The 20,407-nt window shown below is 38.6% G+C and overlaps 1 protein-coding gene across 5 annotated transcripts; it reads left to right on the top strand.

Annotated features, from left to right (window-relative positions):
* Nucleotides 1–3,397: 3,397 nt before the first annotated feature.
* Nucleotides 3,398–19,717, top strand: LOC131231328 (uncharacterized). Of its 5 annotated transcripts, XM_058227494.1 has the most exons (9): nucleotides 3,402–3,690; nucleotides 11,542–11,606; nucleotides 14,528–14,634; nucleotides 15,743–17,150; nucleotides 17,610–18,296; nucleotides 18,384–18,467; nucleotides 18,614–18,689; nucleotides 18,822–19,138; nucleotides 19,325–19,717. In XM_058227494.1, the coding sequence occupies exons 4-9, from the start codon at nucleotides 15,789–15,791 to the stop codon at nucleotides 19,544–19,546; spliced, it is 2,748 nt and encodes a 915-aa protein (XP_058083477.1). In that variant the 5' UTR covers nucleotides 3,402–3,690; nucleotides 11,542–11,606; nucleotides 14,528–14,634; nucleotides 15,743–15,788; the 3' UTR covers nucleotides 19,547–19,717. The 5 variants fall into 5 exon arrangements, with proteins under 5 accessions (XP_058083479.1, XP_058083477.1, XP_058083475.1 ...); XM_058227492.1 differs by lacking the exon at nucleotides 14,528–14,634 and having other exon boundaries at nucleotides 11,542–11,823; XM_058227493.1 differs by lacking the exon at nucleotides 14,528–14,634.
* Nucleotides 19,718–20,407: the final 690 nt, after the last annotated feature.

The following is a 20,407-nucleotide window of genomic DNA, read 5'->3' on the forward strand; positions in this document are numbered from 1 at the left end:
TCCCACCCGTGTACTTTTTTTTTTTTTTTTTTTAAGGAAGAACTTTCTCTCCTACATTTTTTTCTAATACATATTTATATAAATATGTATATATATAAGCATATAAAAAAAAAAAATCTCTCTTTTTATTCATGACTTTCTTTATTCATTAATAAACATATCTCTTAGACTAAAATGAGTTACTTTATCGTACCATAAAGGATTTTGGGGTAGGAGATGACACTTTATCTAACCAATTTACTTATTTTTCAAGATTCCATCAGGTCGGTAGTCGAAAATTTATTTCATTCACTTCGTGATCAATTTTATTTATTTCATTCACTTCACAGTCAATTTTAATCAGATCGCGGTGAATTTCATTAATTTCATTTCACGGTCAATTCCTTTCACATTCACGATCAATTCGCTTCACTTCATGGTCAATTCCATGTATTTCATGGTCAATTCGCTTCACTTCGCGGTCAATTCCAAGCATTTCACGGTCAATTCGCTTCACTTCACGGTCAATTCCGGCGATTCCCCTTCACTTCACGGTCAATTCCATGCATTTCACGGTCAATTTCCTTTACTTCATGGTCAATTTGCTTCACTTAACGGTCATTTTCATGCATTTCACAGTCATTCCCGGCGATTTAGTGTTGATTCACGGTCATTTCCACACATTTCACGGTCAATTCCCTTCACTTCACGGTCAATTCGCTTCACTTCACGGTCATTTCCATGCATTTCATGGTCATTCCCAGCGATTCCGTATTGATTCACGGTCATTTCCACGCATTTCACGTTCAATTTCCTTCACTTCACGGTCATTTCCACGCATTTCACGGTCAATTCGCATCACTTCATGGTCATTTCCATGCATTTCACGGTCATTCCCGACGATTCCGTGTTGATTCACGGTCATTTCCACGCATTTCATGGTCAATTCCCTTCACTTCATGGTCATTTTCATGCATTTCACGGAAATAACCGCGAATCAGCACGGAATTGCCGGGAATGACTATGAAATGCATGGAAATGACCGTGAAGGAAAGGCAATTGACCGTGAAATGCATGGAAATGACCGTGAATCAACATTGAATCACCGAGAATGCCCGTGAAATGCATAGAAATGACCGTGAAGTGAAGCGAATTGACTATGAAATGCATGACAATGACCATGACGTAAAGCGAATTGACCGTGAAATGCGTGGAAATGACCGTGAAGTGAAGGGAATTGACCGTGAAATGCATGGAAATGACCATGGAGTGAAGCGAATTGACCATAAAATGCATGGAAATGACCGTGAAGTGAAGGAAATTGACCGTGAAATGCATGAAGTGAAGGAAATTAACCGTGAAATGCATGGAAATGACCGTGAATCAACACGGAATCGCCGGGAATGACCGTAAAATGCATGAAAATAACCGTGAAGTGAAGCGAATTGACCGTGAAATGCATGGAAATGACCGTGAAGTAAAGGGAATTGACCGTGAAATGCGTGGAAATGACCATGAATCAACACAGAATTACCGGGAATGACCGTGAAATGCATGGAAATGACCATGATGTGAAGCGAATTGACCGTAAAGTGATGGGAATTGACCGTGAAATGCATGGAAATGACCGTGAATCAACACGGAATCACCGGGAATGACTGAGAAATGCATGAAAATGACCTTAAAGTGAAGCGAATTGACCGTGAAATGCATGGAAAAGACCGTGAAGTGAAGGGAATTGATCGTGAAATGCGTGGAAATGACCGTGAATCAACACAAAATCGCCGGGAATGACCGTGAAATGCATGGAAATGATTGTGAAGTGAAGCGAATTGACCGTGACGTGAAGAGATTGACCATGAAGTGAAGGGAATTGACCGTGAAATGCATGGAAATGACCGTGAATCAACACGGAATTGCTAGGAATGACCGTGAAATGCATGGAAATGACCATGAAGTGAAGCGAATTGACCATGGAATGCGTGAAAATGACTGTGAAATGCGTGAAAATGACTGTGAATCAACACGGAATTGTCGGGAATGACCGTGAAATGCATGGAAATGACCGTGAAGTAAAGCGAATTGACTGTGAAATGCGTGGAAATGACTGTGAAGTGAAGGGAATTGACCGTGAAATGCATAGAAATGACCGTGAATCAACACGAAATCGCCGGAAATGACCATGAAATGCATGGGAATGACCGTGAATCAACACGGAATCGCCGGGAATGACCGTGAAGTGAAGCGAATTGACCGTGAAGTGAAGGGAATTGACCGTGAAATGCATGAAATTGACCGTGAAGTGAAGCAAATTGACCGTGAAATGAATGGAATTGATCGTGAAGCGAAGCGAATTGACCGTGAAAGTGAAGGGAATTGACCGTGAAATGCATGAAATTGACCGTGAAATGAAATGAATGAAATTGACCGCGAATTGATTGAAATTAACTGCGAAGTGAATGAAATGAATTTTCGACTGTCGACCTGATGGAATCTTGAAAAATAAGTAGGTTGGTTAGCTAAAGTAGCATCTCCTACCCCAAAATCCTATATAGTACGTCAAGTAACTCATTCTGGTTTAAGAGATATGTTTATTAAATGAATAAAGATAGAAATGAATAAAAAGAGAAAAAAAAATTTATATGCTTATATATACATATTTATATAAATATGTATTAGAGAAAAATGTAGGAGAGAAATGTACACAAACCTAGTCGACCCCATCTTGCTGTCCACCCTTTTGCAATCGGCATGCTTCGGTTAAGGTTATAGATATGGCTATGGCTATGGTTATAATTGGTAGCCAAATGGAGCCAAGCATAGGCCTGAAAAAGCATGGGCTTTTTCGACCTGAGAAATGAGGCCGTACAGCTGGGGCTTATTCTTGGGAGCTTACAATAAGTGGGCTTATTTTTGAGAATGGCCATAAATGGGTCGTACAATAGGAAATTTCTCTTTCATTATCTACTTAGGAGTTGGATGATACTCAGGAAGCATACGATGCTTGGTACTCGGCATTCATAAATTGTACACATGTCATGAATTAACTTAAATTACACCGACGAAATGTGAAAAAAAACTGTCATCAAGATACAGTCTCAAAACTAGATAAGATAGATAATTCTAACCACTGATTCATGGACAGTTGTTTGTTGAAATATGACCGTTGGATTTTTTATTTATAACCGTCCACTGAATGACCAACAATCAGATAGCCAGATAATCGATTAGGTTTAGATTTTGTTGAATGATGTATCTAAACTAGGAACCACAATTTGGACTTTTTATTTTGATTTTTTTATAAAAAAAAATACAATGTCTCAGTGGCCGCGTATCATCCATCACATTCTGCCTGAGTATCAAAGTTTCCCTCTTTTTCTACTCTATCACAGGGGCGCGATGCGCACACCGTTTCTTCGTTCTCGCACGCGAGCGTTCCACTAAATCCGGGAGCAGGTGGCAGGGCTGACTCCTGGCATACGAACCGAACGTGCTAAGCGCACTGCGCACCCGGCTCACCTTAGCACAGAGCCTTATCATCCATTCAATCACATAAAGATGCTCGAAATGCAGAAGACCCGAAGAAAATTCAGAGGAAATGCGGGCTGATGACGCGAGGGAGCTGCTAGGGTTTTCATCGTAGGTACGGACGAGAAATCCCTCCCCGAAATTGCATCCGATTTTCATCTGGATCTCACGAAATCATCACAGGTTCGATTTCTCCCCGGTTTTCCCGATCCCAAGATGCTGTTTTCATCTCAAGATTCGTTTTTTTTTTTTCGGACGATTAGGGTCAAAGATCGTTTTTTTCTCTCCTTTTGTTGCATGGATTCAGCTCGAGATCGAAATCTGGACGGAGTCGTTGTTCGGATCGTTGGTTTTAGGGTCTTTTGCTTAGCTTTGTGCAGGCGATGTCAGTTGGTGAATTCGGATTTAGGGTTTAGGGTTTGTTGGGAAATCAGGGTTTAATGCGAACCTCGAAAGGGGAAGCAAATAGATCAAAGAAAAGAAGAAAGTGATTGTGGGAAAGGATCCAACAATCCTCTAGCTGAATGCTAGAGATCACGAATGCAAGACTGTGAGCAAGCTCAACAGAGCCCGCCCCCCCCCCCCCCAACTACCATTGAGAAAACAAGAGAATTTTCATAAAAAATAACTACCATTGAGAAAACAAGAGAATTTTCATAAAAAAGAGAATATTATTCAGATATCTTATTCCATAGGCCTAAGCCATATTTATAATCAGTCCTTACAATCTACAATATAGAATTCCTGGCTAGCCAAGATCTGAAAAATAAGAAACTACATAAATAAGACAACACTGTAATTATGAAAGCACCTAATTAATATAAAGATATGAAGATTACTTCTTGCCTATTATAAAGATTTGAAAGAAAAGGAAAGTAAGGACGTGCTAAAAAAGGGTAAGTGGGCCTTTTCTTGTGCATACATGTGAGATCCATCCAATTGATCATTAGAATATTGATTTGGTCCAGATCATCAATCAAGGCAATGTCAATGGGTGGATTCTTCAAATCTTGATCAATTGGTTTGTGTGGCCATTTGGTTGCGTCAGGGTTTGTATTTTGTGGGATTTTAGGATTTTTGAGTGAGTAAACAGTTTCAATGAAACAAGAAATCTGATTAACCGATTATTAGGCATAATAACAGTTTTGGTGTAGAAATCAGGTTCTATAAACCGTCACGGATACAGTAGAATACCCAGACTGGCGACTTATGTTAGGACACATTAGAAGCAGAAAAGGACTTTTAGATCGAGTAGTTGATAGTGTTGATGCTGCATCTGAAATTCTGATCTAAAAGACTGCACCCGTGCTAGTTCAGATCCAAACAAGTGGTTCAAGAACAATGTTACCTAGAACGCGGATTGTTCTGATACACGGTATGGGAACGGGTACAAGGTATGCTACTTTCTTCAGCACACAGTATGCCAGGGTTAGGCTCATTTGGGTCGCTCCAGTCTGCAATATGATTCTTCATCTGATTGCTCATTCAGGTCACTTTAGTATTGCAATGCCCACCACCTTTAATTCAGGTCACTTTAGTATTGCAATGCCCACCACCTTTAACTGGCACTGTTCTAGGGTAGGATGATTTGGGTCATTTTAGCAGATTTTATTTTAGTATATGCAATGAACTTATATAAACAAGTTGATATCTATATTTATCACCATATGAATAAGACCATAAGGGAAAAGTACATTTAAACTACATAACGGTAGAGGATAAATGCATCACCGAATAAGTTCATCAACTCAGCCTTATTTCATAAATCATAATCAATAAATCATGAAAGAAATGTTAAGTTAAAATAATCAAAATAGGCAAAGCTAAACTACTGTGCCAGCCCCTTATACAAATGACTGTTCTTTTTCATCAAAGTTAAGATATTTGTGTTTTTTGTAATCTTGATTTGTGGTGTGGTGGTTTAGAGGGAGCCGGAGTTGAACTCTTTTTATGTTTTTGCTAACTATGAACTGATAGGGCAATTCATGCAGGTTTTGGTCTGATAGGAAATGAGCTACAACGATGATAGTGATACAGGACCAAAACAGACCAAATTGGGGTGAATCGTACTGGTTTCAGTCCCTAGGGGACTCGCACTCTGAAACCACCACTTAAATCCATGAATCTCCTGTTTTGCCCTCTGAAACCACCACTTAAATCCATGAATCTCGTATAAAAATAATAATCTTTTATTTTTTTGGAAGGTAGTGAAATTTTTATTTTTTATTTTTCCTTAAAGGAGCACCAAAAGGGCTCAAGGCAAAATACAACAACTAAAGCCCATTCAACAAGGACCAATCACTTTGGTCAAATGCCTTAGTACAAGAGACCAATCACTTTGGTCAAATGCCTTAGTACAAGAGACCCACCGTAACATTTAACTTTGCCCCCTTACAGATTAATAACTCCGTCCTGCTTTTATCTTAGAAACACTTATTATTCCTCTTCCCCCAAATGGCCTAGATTATAGCCATTAAAACTAGCCTTTGCACCACACTCTTTTTTTCAACCCCTCCCCCATGCCTTGCAAGGAATCGCCCATGACATTCTAAAGAAAATGAAAAATCTCTCCCACACCTTTTGAGCAAACATGCACCGGATGAACAATTGATCTACCATCTCCACATCTCACGTACACATCATGCAATACTTGAGAATCACCACCGATCTTTTTTGAATATTATCAATTGTAAGCATCATTTCTGTAGTAACTTATGCTTCATTTTGGTCATGTACTATTTTTTGACTTCTATAAAATGTTGTCAGAGGCACCGCTAATTACTTCATTGTCTTGATTAGGGCACTTCTGAATTGTGACTTTAGGAGTAGGGTACTGAGGTACATAGGATTGTAAACCGTGGCAACAAAACAGAATGAAGACAATGTCTAGGAATGCTTGTTCTCCCCCACTTTCAATTAACACTACTCGCAATCTTTGGATATTTCTCACTTTGCTTTGTACTTCTCGAACTATGTTGATTTTACGGAGTACATTATCTATTCCGCATGTGCCTTTTCCATGATTAAACCACCTCTATAAAAAATTGAGTAATTCATATATGAATTTGTGATTTTTTTTTGAAAGATGAATCAATTCATAAAGCAAAGTCAAAATAGAAAACAGAGAAAAAGACAAAAAGAAAAGAAAAGGAGAAACTAAAATACAACAAACGAGCCCCTAGGCTGGGAAGGCCCCCACACAAAAATAAGGCGCCTAGTCATTGAAAAGCATCAAAACACTACATAACACCCAAGCTAAAGAAAACAGGGTGTGCCGAATCGGTTACGTATCGGCCGTATCGGCCGATACGTAACGGTAACGGTGCGAACCGTTACCCGTTTCGGGGCCGTATCGGCCGATACGATTTTTTGTACCCGTATCGGCCGATACGGGCCCGTTACGGGGTGTAACGGCCGTAACGGGCCGTTACGGGCCCGTAACGGGCCCGTAACGGTAACTTTTTTTTTTTCATTTTTAGCTCTTTTTTGCTGTTTTTTTGAAACCTCTTGCTTCCAAACTGTTTTTCACTCCTTCTACTACTAATTTCGACCAACCTTAGCTAGGTATTTGAGATAAAAACACATTATATCACATATTTTTTTGAATCAAAGCTCGGTGGGCCATTTTTCAGAAATTCGTCAAAAATATGTATTTATACTTTTTTTAATATGTTTTGCTGTTTTAATCATGTCATATGATGTGTTAATCATAGTAGAACATGTTAATGTACATTTTACAGATTTGGGGTGCCATTTAATAATTTTTTCTATTTACGCATGAATTTTGGCCCCTTTTTTTAAAATTTGAAAAATCAAATTTTAATGGTTGTTTTGCTGTTTTAATCATGCCATTTGATGTGTTAATCATAGTAGAACATGTTAATGTGCATTTTACAGATTTGGGGTGCCATTTTATATTTTTTTAATATTTTTTTCTATTTACGCATTTATTTTGGCCCTTTTTTTGAAAATTCGAAAAATCATTTTTTAATGACTCTTTTGCTGTTTTAATGACATCATATGATGTGTTAATCATAGTAGAACATGTTAATGTGCATTTTACAGATTTGGGGTGCCATTTTATATATTTTTTATATTTTTTTCTATTTACGCATTTATTTTGGCCCTTTTTTTGAAAATTCGAAAAATCATTTTTTAATGATTCTTTTGCTGTTTTAATGATGCCATATGATGTGTTAATCATAGTAGAACATGTTAATATGCATTTTACAGATTTGGGGTGCCATTTTATATTTTTTTTATATTTTTTTCTATTTACGCATTTATTTCAGCCCTTTTTTTGAAAATTCGAAAAATCATTTTTTAATGATTCTTTTGCTGTTTTAATGATGTCATATGATGTGTTAATCATAGTAGAACATGTTAATGTGCAATTTACATATTTGGGGTGCCATTTTATATTTTTTTATATTTTTTTCTATTTACGCATTTATTTCGGCCCTTTTTTTGAAAATTCGAAAAATCATTTTTTAATGATTCTTTTGCTGTTTTAATGATGTCATATGATGTGTTAATCATAGTAGAACATGTTAATGTGCATTTTACATATTTGGGGTGCCATTTTATATTTTTTTTATATATTTTTTTCTATTTACGCATGAATTTTGGCCCTCAAAAATAATTGCAAACACCTAAATGTAAGATATTTTCATATTACATTCATTCTAATATATCTATCATTGATAGTAGATAGTTAGAAAATTAAATATATGAATTTTGTAGTCAAATTCAGGTTATCTGGTTCATAAATTCATCAGATAGTCCGATACAACTTCTCACCAAAGAGTGGACCGTTACACCACCATAAACATGTTCCAATTTATAAATGAATGCATATTTGGAATGCTTAGAATATTCCGGATTTAATCCATATTTTTTCATATTTTTTTGACAAAAAAAAAATTTTGCACCGTTACGGGCCGTTACGCCCCCGTATCACCGTTACGCCCCCGTATCCGTATCGGTTTTGGAGGTCACCGTTACGCCAACCGATACCGATACGGGACACCTTGAAAGAAAACCTATAATTCTGGAAACAACGATCGTTCCTTTCTGCCCATATTGCCTAGATAACCGCTAGAAGAATGATTCTCCATTTCTTTCTACTAAAGGATCCCCCCCATCTCCTGCATGCCATGAACAGATAAGATACTTGATGCATGAGCACATCACCCATGAAACCCCCGCACAATTCAAAACCCTCGACCAGATGTTCCACGCAAAAAACAATGGAGGAAAAGGTGATTGACCGATTTGGCATCTTGGAAGCACATTAGGCAGACATTGGTCAAAATCATGCCCCCTTTCCAAAGGTTATCAATAGCAAGAACTTGACTCTTTCCAGCTAACAATTGACTGAGGAGGTTGGACTTGCTAGGAGCTTGTAGAAGGACCGGACCATGTCCAAACCAGAGTGTCTTTCGTTCCAAGAGAAGGAAATAGACCCTGCAACAGAGACAAAAGGGCAATCGGCTCCAGAATTTCATAGTCTAATAGATTTAGGAGGAAGCCAAACACCATCCTCGCCATGGCCCCAAAAACATTTCGCCACAGAAATGATCGCTTCTAGGCAGAGAGAAGCCAATGAAGGGAAATCAAATTTAAGGGAGGATCTGCCCACATCAATTATCAACCCAAAATCTGATTCTCTCCCCATTACCCAAAGCAAAATTCAGGCCATCAAAGACTTTAGGGGCTACCCTTGCAATATCTTTCCAGAGAAATGAGTGGTAAAGGATGAGGGTTTGGTCCACCAACCATTAGAGGCCAATCCATATTTAATGTGAATGATCGACCTCTAGAGGCTAGATCTCTCCCTACCAAACCTCCAGGTCCATTTACCTAAAAGAGCTTCATTCACCAAATCCAATGTTTTATATCCGCTTCCCCTTATGAAAAGGGAGTGCAGACTTCCTTCCAGTTTAGGAGTGGAAATTTTCTATAGGTGGATCCCCCTTGCCAAAGAAACTCCCTACGGAGCTTATCGATCCGGAGGATAACTGATTTTGGACAATGAAACAAGGACATAATATATAGGCAAGTTAGAATGGGAAGCCTTTATTAGGGTAATCCTGTCACTTAGCGAGAGGAGCTTGCTTTTCCAAGGGGAGAGCTTCCTCTCTGCGTGCTCAAGGATTTTTTCCCCAATATACAAGGCAGGTATACCCATGCAGAAGGGGAGACCAAGGTATGTTGTAGCAAGGGTTCTCACGCCACACTCGAAAGAGTCAGCCATGTGAGCAGTTTCCTCCGTAGAAAGAATAATCCCAAAAAATTTACTCATAGACAAATCGAACTTCAAACTTGAAACCATTTCAAACCAGCAAATAGTTCAAGAAGTCAACTATAGAATCATTAGCTTCACAAAATAGAAAAGTATCATCTGCAAAGTGAAGATGACAGATGGGCTAAGGAAAATTTTCAATCTTAAAACCCCTGAACCGACCCTTAGAAATCATACAACTAAAAGCTTCCGACACATGAACAAATAAAAACAGGGATAAAGGATCGCCTTGTCGAAGACCATGGGAAGCACTAAAGAGACTGAAGGGTGATCCATTAACGAGCACAAAGAACCTCGCATCAGAGACACAAGAATTGATCCAGGCCTTCCATTTATCACCAAACCCATACTAGCCAACATGTACTCCAGGAAAGACCAATCAACATGGTCATGGGTATTTTCAAGATCAAGCTTAAAAGAACACCCAGGCTACTTGCTTTATGACATGAATTTAGGCATTCGTGAGTTATCATCCCATTGTCGACAATTTGCCTCCCGAAGACGAAAGATGAGTTTGTGATAGTTAGCTTGACGTCAACGTTAGTCCAAAATTCATCATTCAGTATGCGATCTGTAACTGTAGCTCCTACTTCTCTTTTCTTTTCACCACCACTTTTCACCCACTCTTTCATGGTTAAAAAAATGGTAGAGAAGGACTCCATCACATCAACAAGTCTTCTCAACATAATGTAGTGTGAGTGCAATATTGTTTTCATCAATTTTAGTAATTCTAATTTTGACTGAACTCTAAATATGGCAAGTGCATGGGTATGATTTCTAAACTATTTGACAATTTCTTACTCATCAAATACATTGTTCTGAACCAATGAAATAATTCTTTTAAAATGAAATAATTTATTTTTAACTCTTTGGAAATCAAATTTAATGTGTGAACAATGCATGGAGACCAATATACGGGGATGAAACCTTTTCGGCATCCCCCCCCTGCATGTTTACATTTTTGCAGCATTGTCCATCCCAAAAGTATCATGTTCAATGGTCCGACCTCTTCAATTGCTTTTGATACTAGTTCTATTATGGTAGCTCTGATCTTCTTTACTCCCTCAAAATTCTCAACATAAGAAAACATCACAACGGTATGGTGCAACTATATTAATTAACAGTTTGTTCTTACATTAGTTCAACCATTTGAAATAATCGACATGGTATCAGTGTGCCGGGTCCTTTCATATTATAAAATTTGTTATCTTTATTCCTTTTTTACATGTCTAATAAAAATGTTCTTAACCTTCTCAAATGGAGGGCATTTATAACCTTTGGCCCCCCTATTAATAACATATATCATCTCATGGAATTGGGGATTACGTAATACATTGAATGATATTCCATTAAAACACAACGCTTTGACTATCTTGAAATCCACCAAATTTCTATCTTGTACAATGAACACATCCTCAAGGGGGTTTGATGATGATTGAACATGTCGTTGAGTAAGTGTGGAGTTCTTTAATGTAGAAGATAGACCTTGCTTTTTCTGCAGCTTTAACCTTTTTGCACACTCGTTCATATTCTTTGTGATTGTTCATCAAAGCCATGCATCTAGCAACTTCTGCTTTTTTCTAGGAAGACAAAAAAGTGACATGAATCTTTATATAAGAATTGACAAAATTTCTCTTTCAATGTTTGCACCTCCTGGATTTTCCCCTGTAAACTAACTACAACCAATAGTAGTTTTAACTTGCCATTGGATTTTGTTTGTTCTTGTGTAGGAGTTGCAAAAGAATCATAACCACCAACTTGTTCTTCTTGAAGCTCTTCAATATTCATATCATCGGTATCAATGACACCTTGCACATCAAATTCATGGGAGCCATCAACTCATCTTCATTTGCCTAACACCATTTAGATATCGTGATAGAGATAAATTGACAGGAGCAGGAGGGAGAGAGGAGTGGGGGAGGGGGGAGTGCGGGTGTTGATTCTTCGTATGTGCACATGGCATTATTTAACGGCAATCAGGATTGTCCATCTAGTGGAACCTACCATGGATGGCAAGTGGTTTGAAACATACATGGATTACATGCATTTGTAGACATGTTCTTTAGCCTCCAATATAATGTAGAAAATATATCTGATTAACGGTCAATGTTTACACATGTAAAAGTGTAGAAAATTTATGGGAAGAATGCCATTTTTGAAACATGGTCAATCTATGATGGGAATTACTTGATGGATGGTGTCAATTGACCCGAAATCATGCCACGTGTACCTTAGGGTGATGGATCTATCATATTCTGGTTCTTCCGGCTCAACTATATCATCAGAAGAATCAAGTAGGAAGGATTTGTTTTCATATATGATATAGGCATGTTAGCCCAGACTTATTTTTAGCATTGTACATGGGCATGACATCCAAGTTGTCCATCATGTGGGTCCCACCATGTAGATCCCCTTGCCCGAAAATCAAGCTGGTTCTCTGGTTAGCTGGGGCAATTGTGTAGAAATTGACGGATGCCTTATAAAAGTTTGTCCAAAGGTTTTTGGTTCATCCACTCATTTTGTGAGTTATGGCCTACTCGATGATAATACTAGCTTGATTATTGTGCAAGATGATTGAAAGTAGCACCCAATGAACGGAAGTGTTGGAACCACAAAATAGCACTTAGTGTACAGGTGGCAATCCTGGTAATCCTAGTCTATCGTGGAGGTCAAAGACAATATGAAAAAAAATGGAAAGAATAAACTATCACTTTCTTGTTTCCTTCTTCTTCTCCCTCTCCTCCTTTTCAATGTGATGGGCCCTAATCCACCAAACCATCATGATTTGTGTTCGAATAGGACCTATTTGGTTAACTTTTTGCAGGTCAAGCCGACAAAAATCATTCTTATCAAATAATTGTCTGATACACTCAAGGTGTTCAATAATGGTAACAGTGGCCGTAACGGCCACCGCCCTTACCGTTATGATACGGGCTTTAATGGCCGTTATGACATTTTTTTTTTTTGTGAAAAAACATGTTACCGGACTATTACAGGCTATTTTTCTGGAACGGCCATTTCGGCCCCATAACTTGTAACGGTTATGGCCATTACTGTTACATAACTGTTTTTTAATACCCTGGATACACTATTGAATACATGTTAAAAATACAAGAAATGATAGATTCTGTTGTTTTACTTTTTATTTTCCTAATAATTTTTCAGAATTTTTTTGGGGAAAAAAAAGGCAAGGACAGGCATACATTGTCCAATATGTGTCCAATACACCCCATGTCATGTCATTTGTGTGCTAGCCAATATGCCTCTGATACCAACATTCAAAATGTTGGTTCGAAAGCATCCTGTATTATAATCTATGAACAAAATATAGCAGTCATATCTAAATATACTGTAAATCAATAGCATCATATAAGCATATACCTTCCACCTTCAGATGTGACTGTGAGATATGGTAAATCTGTTTGCTATTGTGAGGGTTGTCTCTAAGGCTGTCAACGGGCTAGGCCTGGGTAGGTCTCGGCCTGGATTTTGAATTATTTTGGCCCTATTAAAAATTCTGATATTTCAGGCCTGAGCCCGGCTCATTGACACCCCTAGTTGTCTCTCCATCAGGTCTAGGTCAGGCTCTGTTCAGGTCCATTTTAGGTAGTACTCTAAATCGGACCCATTTAGAAATCAGATCTGGGGTCAAACAGGGTTGGGTTGGGTTGATTTTGAGATGTCCTGAACCCAGCCCATTTAGTAAATTAACTTTTGGACTAAGACCTGTTCCAATGGTTCAAAATTCGGAACCAGGCTTGTTTGTTGATGGGTCAGGTCCAGTGATCTGTCATGTTTGCACCCCTAGGCTGCTAGGTGCATGCATTCATTTGCACAAGAATTGAGATGTATTGAGCTTTGAATTTCTAGTGTTTGTTGCATACCTTGGCCAGATACTTCTGATTGACTGCTATAAATATGACTGTGTTGTGGCCATGCGTTTTTTTTTTTTTTTTTGGAAGGTAAAGAATTTAATTAAAAAATGGCCCAAAGTCAAGGAAACAAAAGACAACCCAAAAGAAAAACAAAATTAAAACAGAAAACCAACCAAAATGCAGCCCCTAACCAGGGTCCCAATCCCATAAGAGCCTGAACACCCTGGAAATAGCAGCAGACGATAATCCCGCACAATTCCTGAAGCAACGATTGTTGTGTTCTCCCCAAAAGGTCCAGAGAATTGCAGGCAGAGCAAGCCTCCACCTAGCTCCAGAAGATGAGACTGGCATGCCACCATGCCAAGAACACAGCAGACCTTCCTGCATATTAGGCATGACCCATGATATCCTGAAGGACTGCAAAATGGAGGACCATAGCTCAGCAGCGAAAGGGCACAGAATGAAGAGGTGAACTGCTGACTCCACGTCCCTCATAAAAAGAGGACAAATGTTGGGCAGCACCATCCTCTTTTACATAGGTTATCGACCATAAGAACCCTGTTTCTCCCCACTAGCCAGGTAAAGGTAAGAATCTTTGTTGCTGCTGCATGAGACCAAATCTGACCTGTATGAGAGCACGCTGAGGAGGAATCCCTACGACTCTTTGGCCATGGTTTCTCTTTCCATCTTCAATTAGGACTCAAATTCTGTAGCTAATAGCTACTTCTCATTGCATATATTGATGCTTGGTCACTCTCTATTTTTGTGATTTTGGGCTCGTCAAGTATATAATGTTCCTAGTTGCTAATGTACTTCTAATCCTAATGCATGGAAACTGCAGGTGAATGCCTGGGAGTATTACCTTGATTCTTTTCCAGCACAAGAAAAATCTCCTTTTCTTTTTGAAAGATCAAATGAAAAATCTCATGCAAAATTGGATTTGAGTTGGTACGCTTTGGGAGCTCAATAATTCATGATCCTCTCCACATTATTAGTCCTTATAGACTTGTTTCTCCAATCATTCATTTAGTGACAGAAGGTTGCATATGCAAAATGTTAACATGAGCCAACCCCACATTCTCGCCCTACCACGGTCATTTGTCACGAGCTGGTGGTACATACAACAACTTAAATCCTTAAACAAGAGAAAAGGCTTGCTTTCCTTTCTTTTTTCTTTTTTCAATTCCTACTGTTGTCTTATGAGAGAGATTTCTGATCTGCAAAAAATTTTGCTTCTTGCTTTCTTTCTTCTTCATTTTTTGCTCATTTCACCTGAGTATTATTTGAATATTTTATTGATATGTTAGAGTTCCCTGTCGACAGTTTTTTTTAGAACCAAGGGTACCCGGACCATAGGTGCACACTACTTCCTCCAATACATGGTACACTAGTGGTAGGATCATGTGCGTCACTCCGATACATACACTGGTGTATGTAATATAGTTTTATTTATGAACCCATATTGCAATTTATATATGAAATGATGAATGTTATTATTTAGATCCCTCATGCTTAGTGTTATTTTATAACTAAATAAATAAAAGTATAAATATCTACATTATAAATATAAATTTGCATCAACTTAATCAATTGTAAGAATATAGAGTCATAATTGCAGGTCGCTAAAAATAGTGATCTGGATTGCAAATGACTCATAATTGAGATCTCTCGATCCGGATCAGAAAATGTGGGGGTTGTGTTTAGGTGACATTAATTGGAACATGGTGATAAACTGAAAAGGATAAAAATTTGAAGTCAGTATGGTATTAGAGACTGAACTTACCTTTTTACTTGCAAAAACATGATAATACTTGCGTCTTTGTTTCTTTTTCTTTTTCTTTTATCTTATTTTTACTTCTTGTCCATCTTATTTTGATGATGAATTCCAGTTAACACAATGCAAATAGACAATAGATCACGCTGATTCTTTTCTTTTCTTTTGAGAGGCAAATATTACTTTTTTCTTATTACTGTTTACCAGAAAATTAAAATGAAATCAGGCTGATGGAAATACATGTTGGTGGAAATGACTTTTAATTGACTTCTTTCCATGCAGCTGCCACACCAGAAAAGGAAACAACTGTTGCTGTTTTACTATTTGAATGGTTCGAGAGAAGACCCCACTTCGATCAAGAGGTGATCCTGGATGGGAACATGGTGTTGCCCAAGATGAGAGAAAGAAAAAAGTAAAATGCAATTATTGTGCGAAAATAGTTAGTGGTGGCATATACAGATTTAAGCAGCATTTAGCTAGAGTTTCTAAGGAAGTTACACATTGTAAAAAGGCTCCTGATGAAGTATGCTTGAAAATGAAAGAACATATGGACGGATATCGAACTAGCAAGAAACGACGGCAATCTGAAGATGAAGAACAGCCATCTCTCGATCTTCACTCCAATGATGATTATGATGAGGAAGAGGAACCTACAGGATATAAACAGAAGCAAAAGCAGGTGAGTGATGATAAAAGTTTGGTTATAAGTTTGGCCCCTCTTCGATCGTTAGGGTATGTTGACCCTGGATGGGAACATGGCATTGCACAAGATGAGAGGAAAAAAAGGGTAAAATGCAATTATTGCGAAAGAGTAGTCAGTGGGGGCATAAACCGATTTAAACAACATCTTGCTAGGATTCCTGGGGAGGTTGCATCTTGTAAAAAGGCACCTGAGGAGGTATATCTCAAAATAAAAGAAAATATGAAATGGCACCGTACTGGCAGGAGACAACGGCGACCAGAAACAAAAGAAATAGCGGCTTTCTATATGCATTCTGATGATGATGATGGCGAAGAGGAAGAAGAAGAAGAGCTTACAAACAGTAGAAGTAGGAAAACTGAAGGGATTGGCAATAAAAGCTTTAGTACTGGCACTAGTAAAGGTACACGCAAGAGATTTAGGGCTGTTTCACCTGTTAGTGGTACTACCGGCGTGGAACCACAAATAAAAATGTCAAAATTAGATTATGTTCTTGCAAAGGCTCCGAGGAGTAGCACACCATTATCCTACATGCAGCCAAGGGTAAAGGAGGGGTTTGATAAGAAGAAGACGCGTAAGGAAGTGATCTCTGCAATCTGTAAATTTTTTTATCATGCTGCGGTACCATTTACTGCAGCCAGCTCCCCTTATTTTCATAAGATGCTGGATCTAGTTGGTCAATATGGCCAAGGGCTAAAAGCCCCTTCTAGTAAAATGATCTCTGGGCGCTATCTCCAGGATGAAATCGCAACCATCAGAGAGTATCAAACAGAATATAAGGCTTCTTGGGCCATCACTGGTTGCACTATTATGGCAGACAGTTGGAAAGACGTGCAGGGCAGGACACTAATCAATTTCTTAGCGTCTTGCCCACGGGGTGTATATTTTGTTTCTTCTGTGGATGCATCAGATATAATAGAAGATGCTACAAATCTTTTTAAATTGCTTGACAGAGTTGTAGAGGAAGTGGGTGAGGAAAATGTAGTGCAGGTACTCAACTCCGACTTTTCATTTTCACTATCAGTAGTTAGAGGCTGAGTTCTCTATTCATTTTGAACAGGGAGCTTCTGAACTAGTTTGTAGATGTGGACACATGATTGGTCTATCCAAGCCATTTGATCTGACAGCCCCCAGCATGGATGGACCACTCCCACTAAATCTCCCAAATTGGAAGACCATAACCATCTCATCTTTAGTCTTTCCTCCGTTGGATGTGGTTTGTTTGCGCATTTCTTCTTAACCTTGTATTTGCATGCCAATGACAGGAAGGTTAGAGTTAACCAGTTGAGAGGATATTCTAGGAATGAGGCAGTCAGATTGATGGCTTGGATAGACGAACCATGGGCCTCACATCTACGAACGAATAGGGCACTCGGCCTCTAGTAGTTATGTAATGTTTATTCTAATTCTCTAGCCATCTGACTGTTTTGTATTGATTCGAAACTGCAGGTGATCACGGAAAATACAGCAAGTTATAAGGCTGCCGGGAAAATGCTTGAAGAGAAGAGGAGGAATTTATTTTGGACACCTTGTGCTGCCTATTGCATTGATGCAATGCTTGAAGATTTCATGAAGATAAAGTGGGTGGGAGAGTGCATGGAGAAAGGCAAAAAGATGACAAAGTTCATTTACAATCGTACTTGGTTGTTGAATCTCATGAGGAAAGAATTTACAGAGGGGAAAGAGCTTGTTAGGCCATCTATCACCAGGTCCGCCACCAGTTTTGCTACATTGCAAAGCTTGTTGGACCATAGGATTGGTCTTAAGAAAATGTTCCAATCAAACAAATGGACTTCATCTCGTCTTGCAAAATCAGATGATGGTAAAGAGGTTGAAAAAATCGTTTTAAATTCTACATTCTGGAAGAAGATGCAGTATGTAAACAAATCTGTGGATCCAATTATGCAAGTGCTTCAAAAGGTGGATAGTGACAAAGGCCTGTCGCTGCCATCAATCTATAATGATATGTATCGGGCTAAGCTTGCTATTAAAGTTATTCATGGTGATGATGCACGAAAGTATGGACCATTCTGGACTGTAGTAGACAACCATTGGACTTCGTTGTTCCACCACCCTCTCTATGTAGCAGCATACTTCCTTAATCCATCGTACCGTTATTGTTCCGATTTCCTAGTGGTATGAAAATACTGATTTATATTTGTAAGTTCTAAGTTGATTCTTTGGCTTTTTAATATATTAATTATCAGGTCCTATCATGTGCAGCATCCTGAAATAATCCGTGGTTTAAATGAATGCATTGTTCGATTAGAACCAGACAATGGAAGGAGAGTTTCAGCATCCATGCAGGTTTCTGTTATTTGATGGTTTGTTGTTATTAACTTAAAATTGAAATAGGCACCTTCCAGGCAAAAAAAGAAAAAGAAAAAAAGAGGCTTACAATTTAAGTAGTTTGAAAACTTGTTTTATAATCTATGTTTAAATTTCCATTTCAGATTTCTGAATTTGTTTCCGCGAAAGCTGATTTTGGAACTGAGTTGGCCATAACTACAAGAACAGAGCTTGACCCAGGTAAGTGCTTAGCAATTCATTGGTCCTTTGTTTTTTAAAATTTTAAAGATGTTTGGCCATTGTATGGATATATGGTTCCTGTTTTATTAGGTATAACAAATATGTAGTGTCTGACCACTTTTTTCTTGTCAGCTGCTTGGTGGCAACAACATGGGATTAATTGCCTGCAGCTACAAAGAATCGCCATCCGGATATTAAGTCAGACATGCTCATCTTTTGGCTGCGAACACAACTGGAGTGCATTTGATCATTTACATAGTAAAAGGCGCAATTGTTTGGCCCAGAAAAAATTGGATGATCTTATCTATGTTCACTTCAATTTGCGCCTTAGGGAACGACAGCTTAGAAGAAAGCCCGATGACTCTGTCATCCTTGAGAGTGTACTGTTAGAGAGCCTATTGGATGACTGGGTTGTAGAAACGGAGAAACTGGCCTTCCAGGAAGATGAGGTACTCTTTTGAACTTCTATTCCATAGTTCTTAAACTCACTGACTCGACTCGGTGGGAGTCTGACTCAAGTCAGTGAGAAACTTCGAGTCCAGTTTTCTGTTTTTGAACTAATGTTCTGTTCTACTCTTCCATGTCGTTGTTTTCACTGATGGCAAGCTTATTTGTAATCTTGATCTTATGCATAGGAGATTCTTGATAATGAGATGGAACAAGCCGAGGCAGATGAAAACGAGGTGAACGAGAATGAATATGTAGATTTAGAGGCAAGGAAGGAGCATATGGAGACGCAGACGATTACTGAAGTGGGAGAGCCACTAGCGGTTCATCCTGTGACTATGGTTCCTCCTGCCAATGATGACGACAATGATGACGATCTTGATTTGCTCGATGATTATTTGAGTGATTAGTCAACGTTTATATTTTCCTCATCTCGATCAACTGATAAATTGATGAGTACCCTTGTAATGACTATTCATTGGTAAACAGTTGTCAAGTTATCGAGAAGAAAATTCGATTTCGAAATGTAATTTTATTAATTAAGAGGCCAATCAGTAAACCACATTGATTGACTTGAGGTATTTGCTTCTTTCTTTTTTCTTTTCTTTTTTTCTTTTTTTTCTTTTTTTTTCTTTTTTTGTAGTTATTATTATCAATGCACAGTTTGAGCACTGCACGGCCATCCGAAAATAATCCCCCAACCATTTAAAGTCTGTTGGCAGGAATCTAGCAGGCTTTATGTTCTGCAATTTAAGTGACAGTACGAAATGGTATTTATCCTTCAGTTGCTTCTCAGGGAATATGAAAAATAAAAAGGAAGCACATATTCAAGCAACCCATATTCCTTTGATCTGAAACAGACCACGTATGGGAAGTTGTTGCTGTTCATGTAAAATAGATTGCAAAACCGACCCACAATGCCTCTCCATCAGTGCCATGGTTTGAAAATTGGCTTTTGCAAGTCGTATTATTCACTGTATTGGGCTGATAATGGGTCAGGTCACACTAGTCAGCTCTACGATCCTGGCCTGATTTGACAAAATGGAGCCAAGCCAGGCATAGGTTCTGCAAACACTTCCATGAAGGCTCCTCAGCCTGGGGCATGGAGCACATGGTTAAAAGACTTGCCACGCTTGGGATTTTGAGTTGAGTTGAACTCACCTAGTCAGGGGTGAATCATCTTAGGTGATTTGGGGTGTTGAACTGGATTGGGTTTGACAAACTCAGAGTTGACTCAGACAAGTCACACAGGACTCCAGTCCCTAGTCTCA

The sequence above is a fragment of the Magnolia sinica genome, chromosome 17 (assembly GCF_029962835.1).
Source record: "Magnolia sinica isolate HGM2019 chromosome 17, MsV1, whole genome shotgun sequence".
NCBI classification, from domain to species: Eukaryota; Viridiplantae; Streptophyta; class Magnoliopsida; order Magnoliales; family Magnoliaceae; genus Magnolia; species Magnolia sinica.

Coding starts and splice junctions, on each gene's coding strand:
- LOC131231328 (XM_058227492.1), top strand. CDS start 15,789: ATGGTTCGAGAGAAGACCCCACTTCGATCAAGAGGTGATCCTGGATGG. Junction 17,151..17,609: donor GTGAGGAAAATGTAGTGCAG/GTACTCAACTCC, acceptor TCGAAACTGCAG/GTGATCACGGAAAATACAGC. Junction 18,690..18,821: donor AAGAACAGAGCTTGACCCAG/GTAAGTGCTTAG, acceptor TTTTCTTGTCAG/CTGCTTGGTGGCAACAACAT.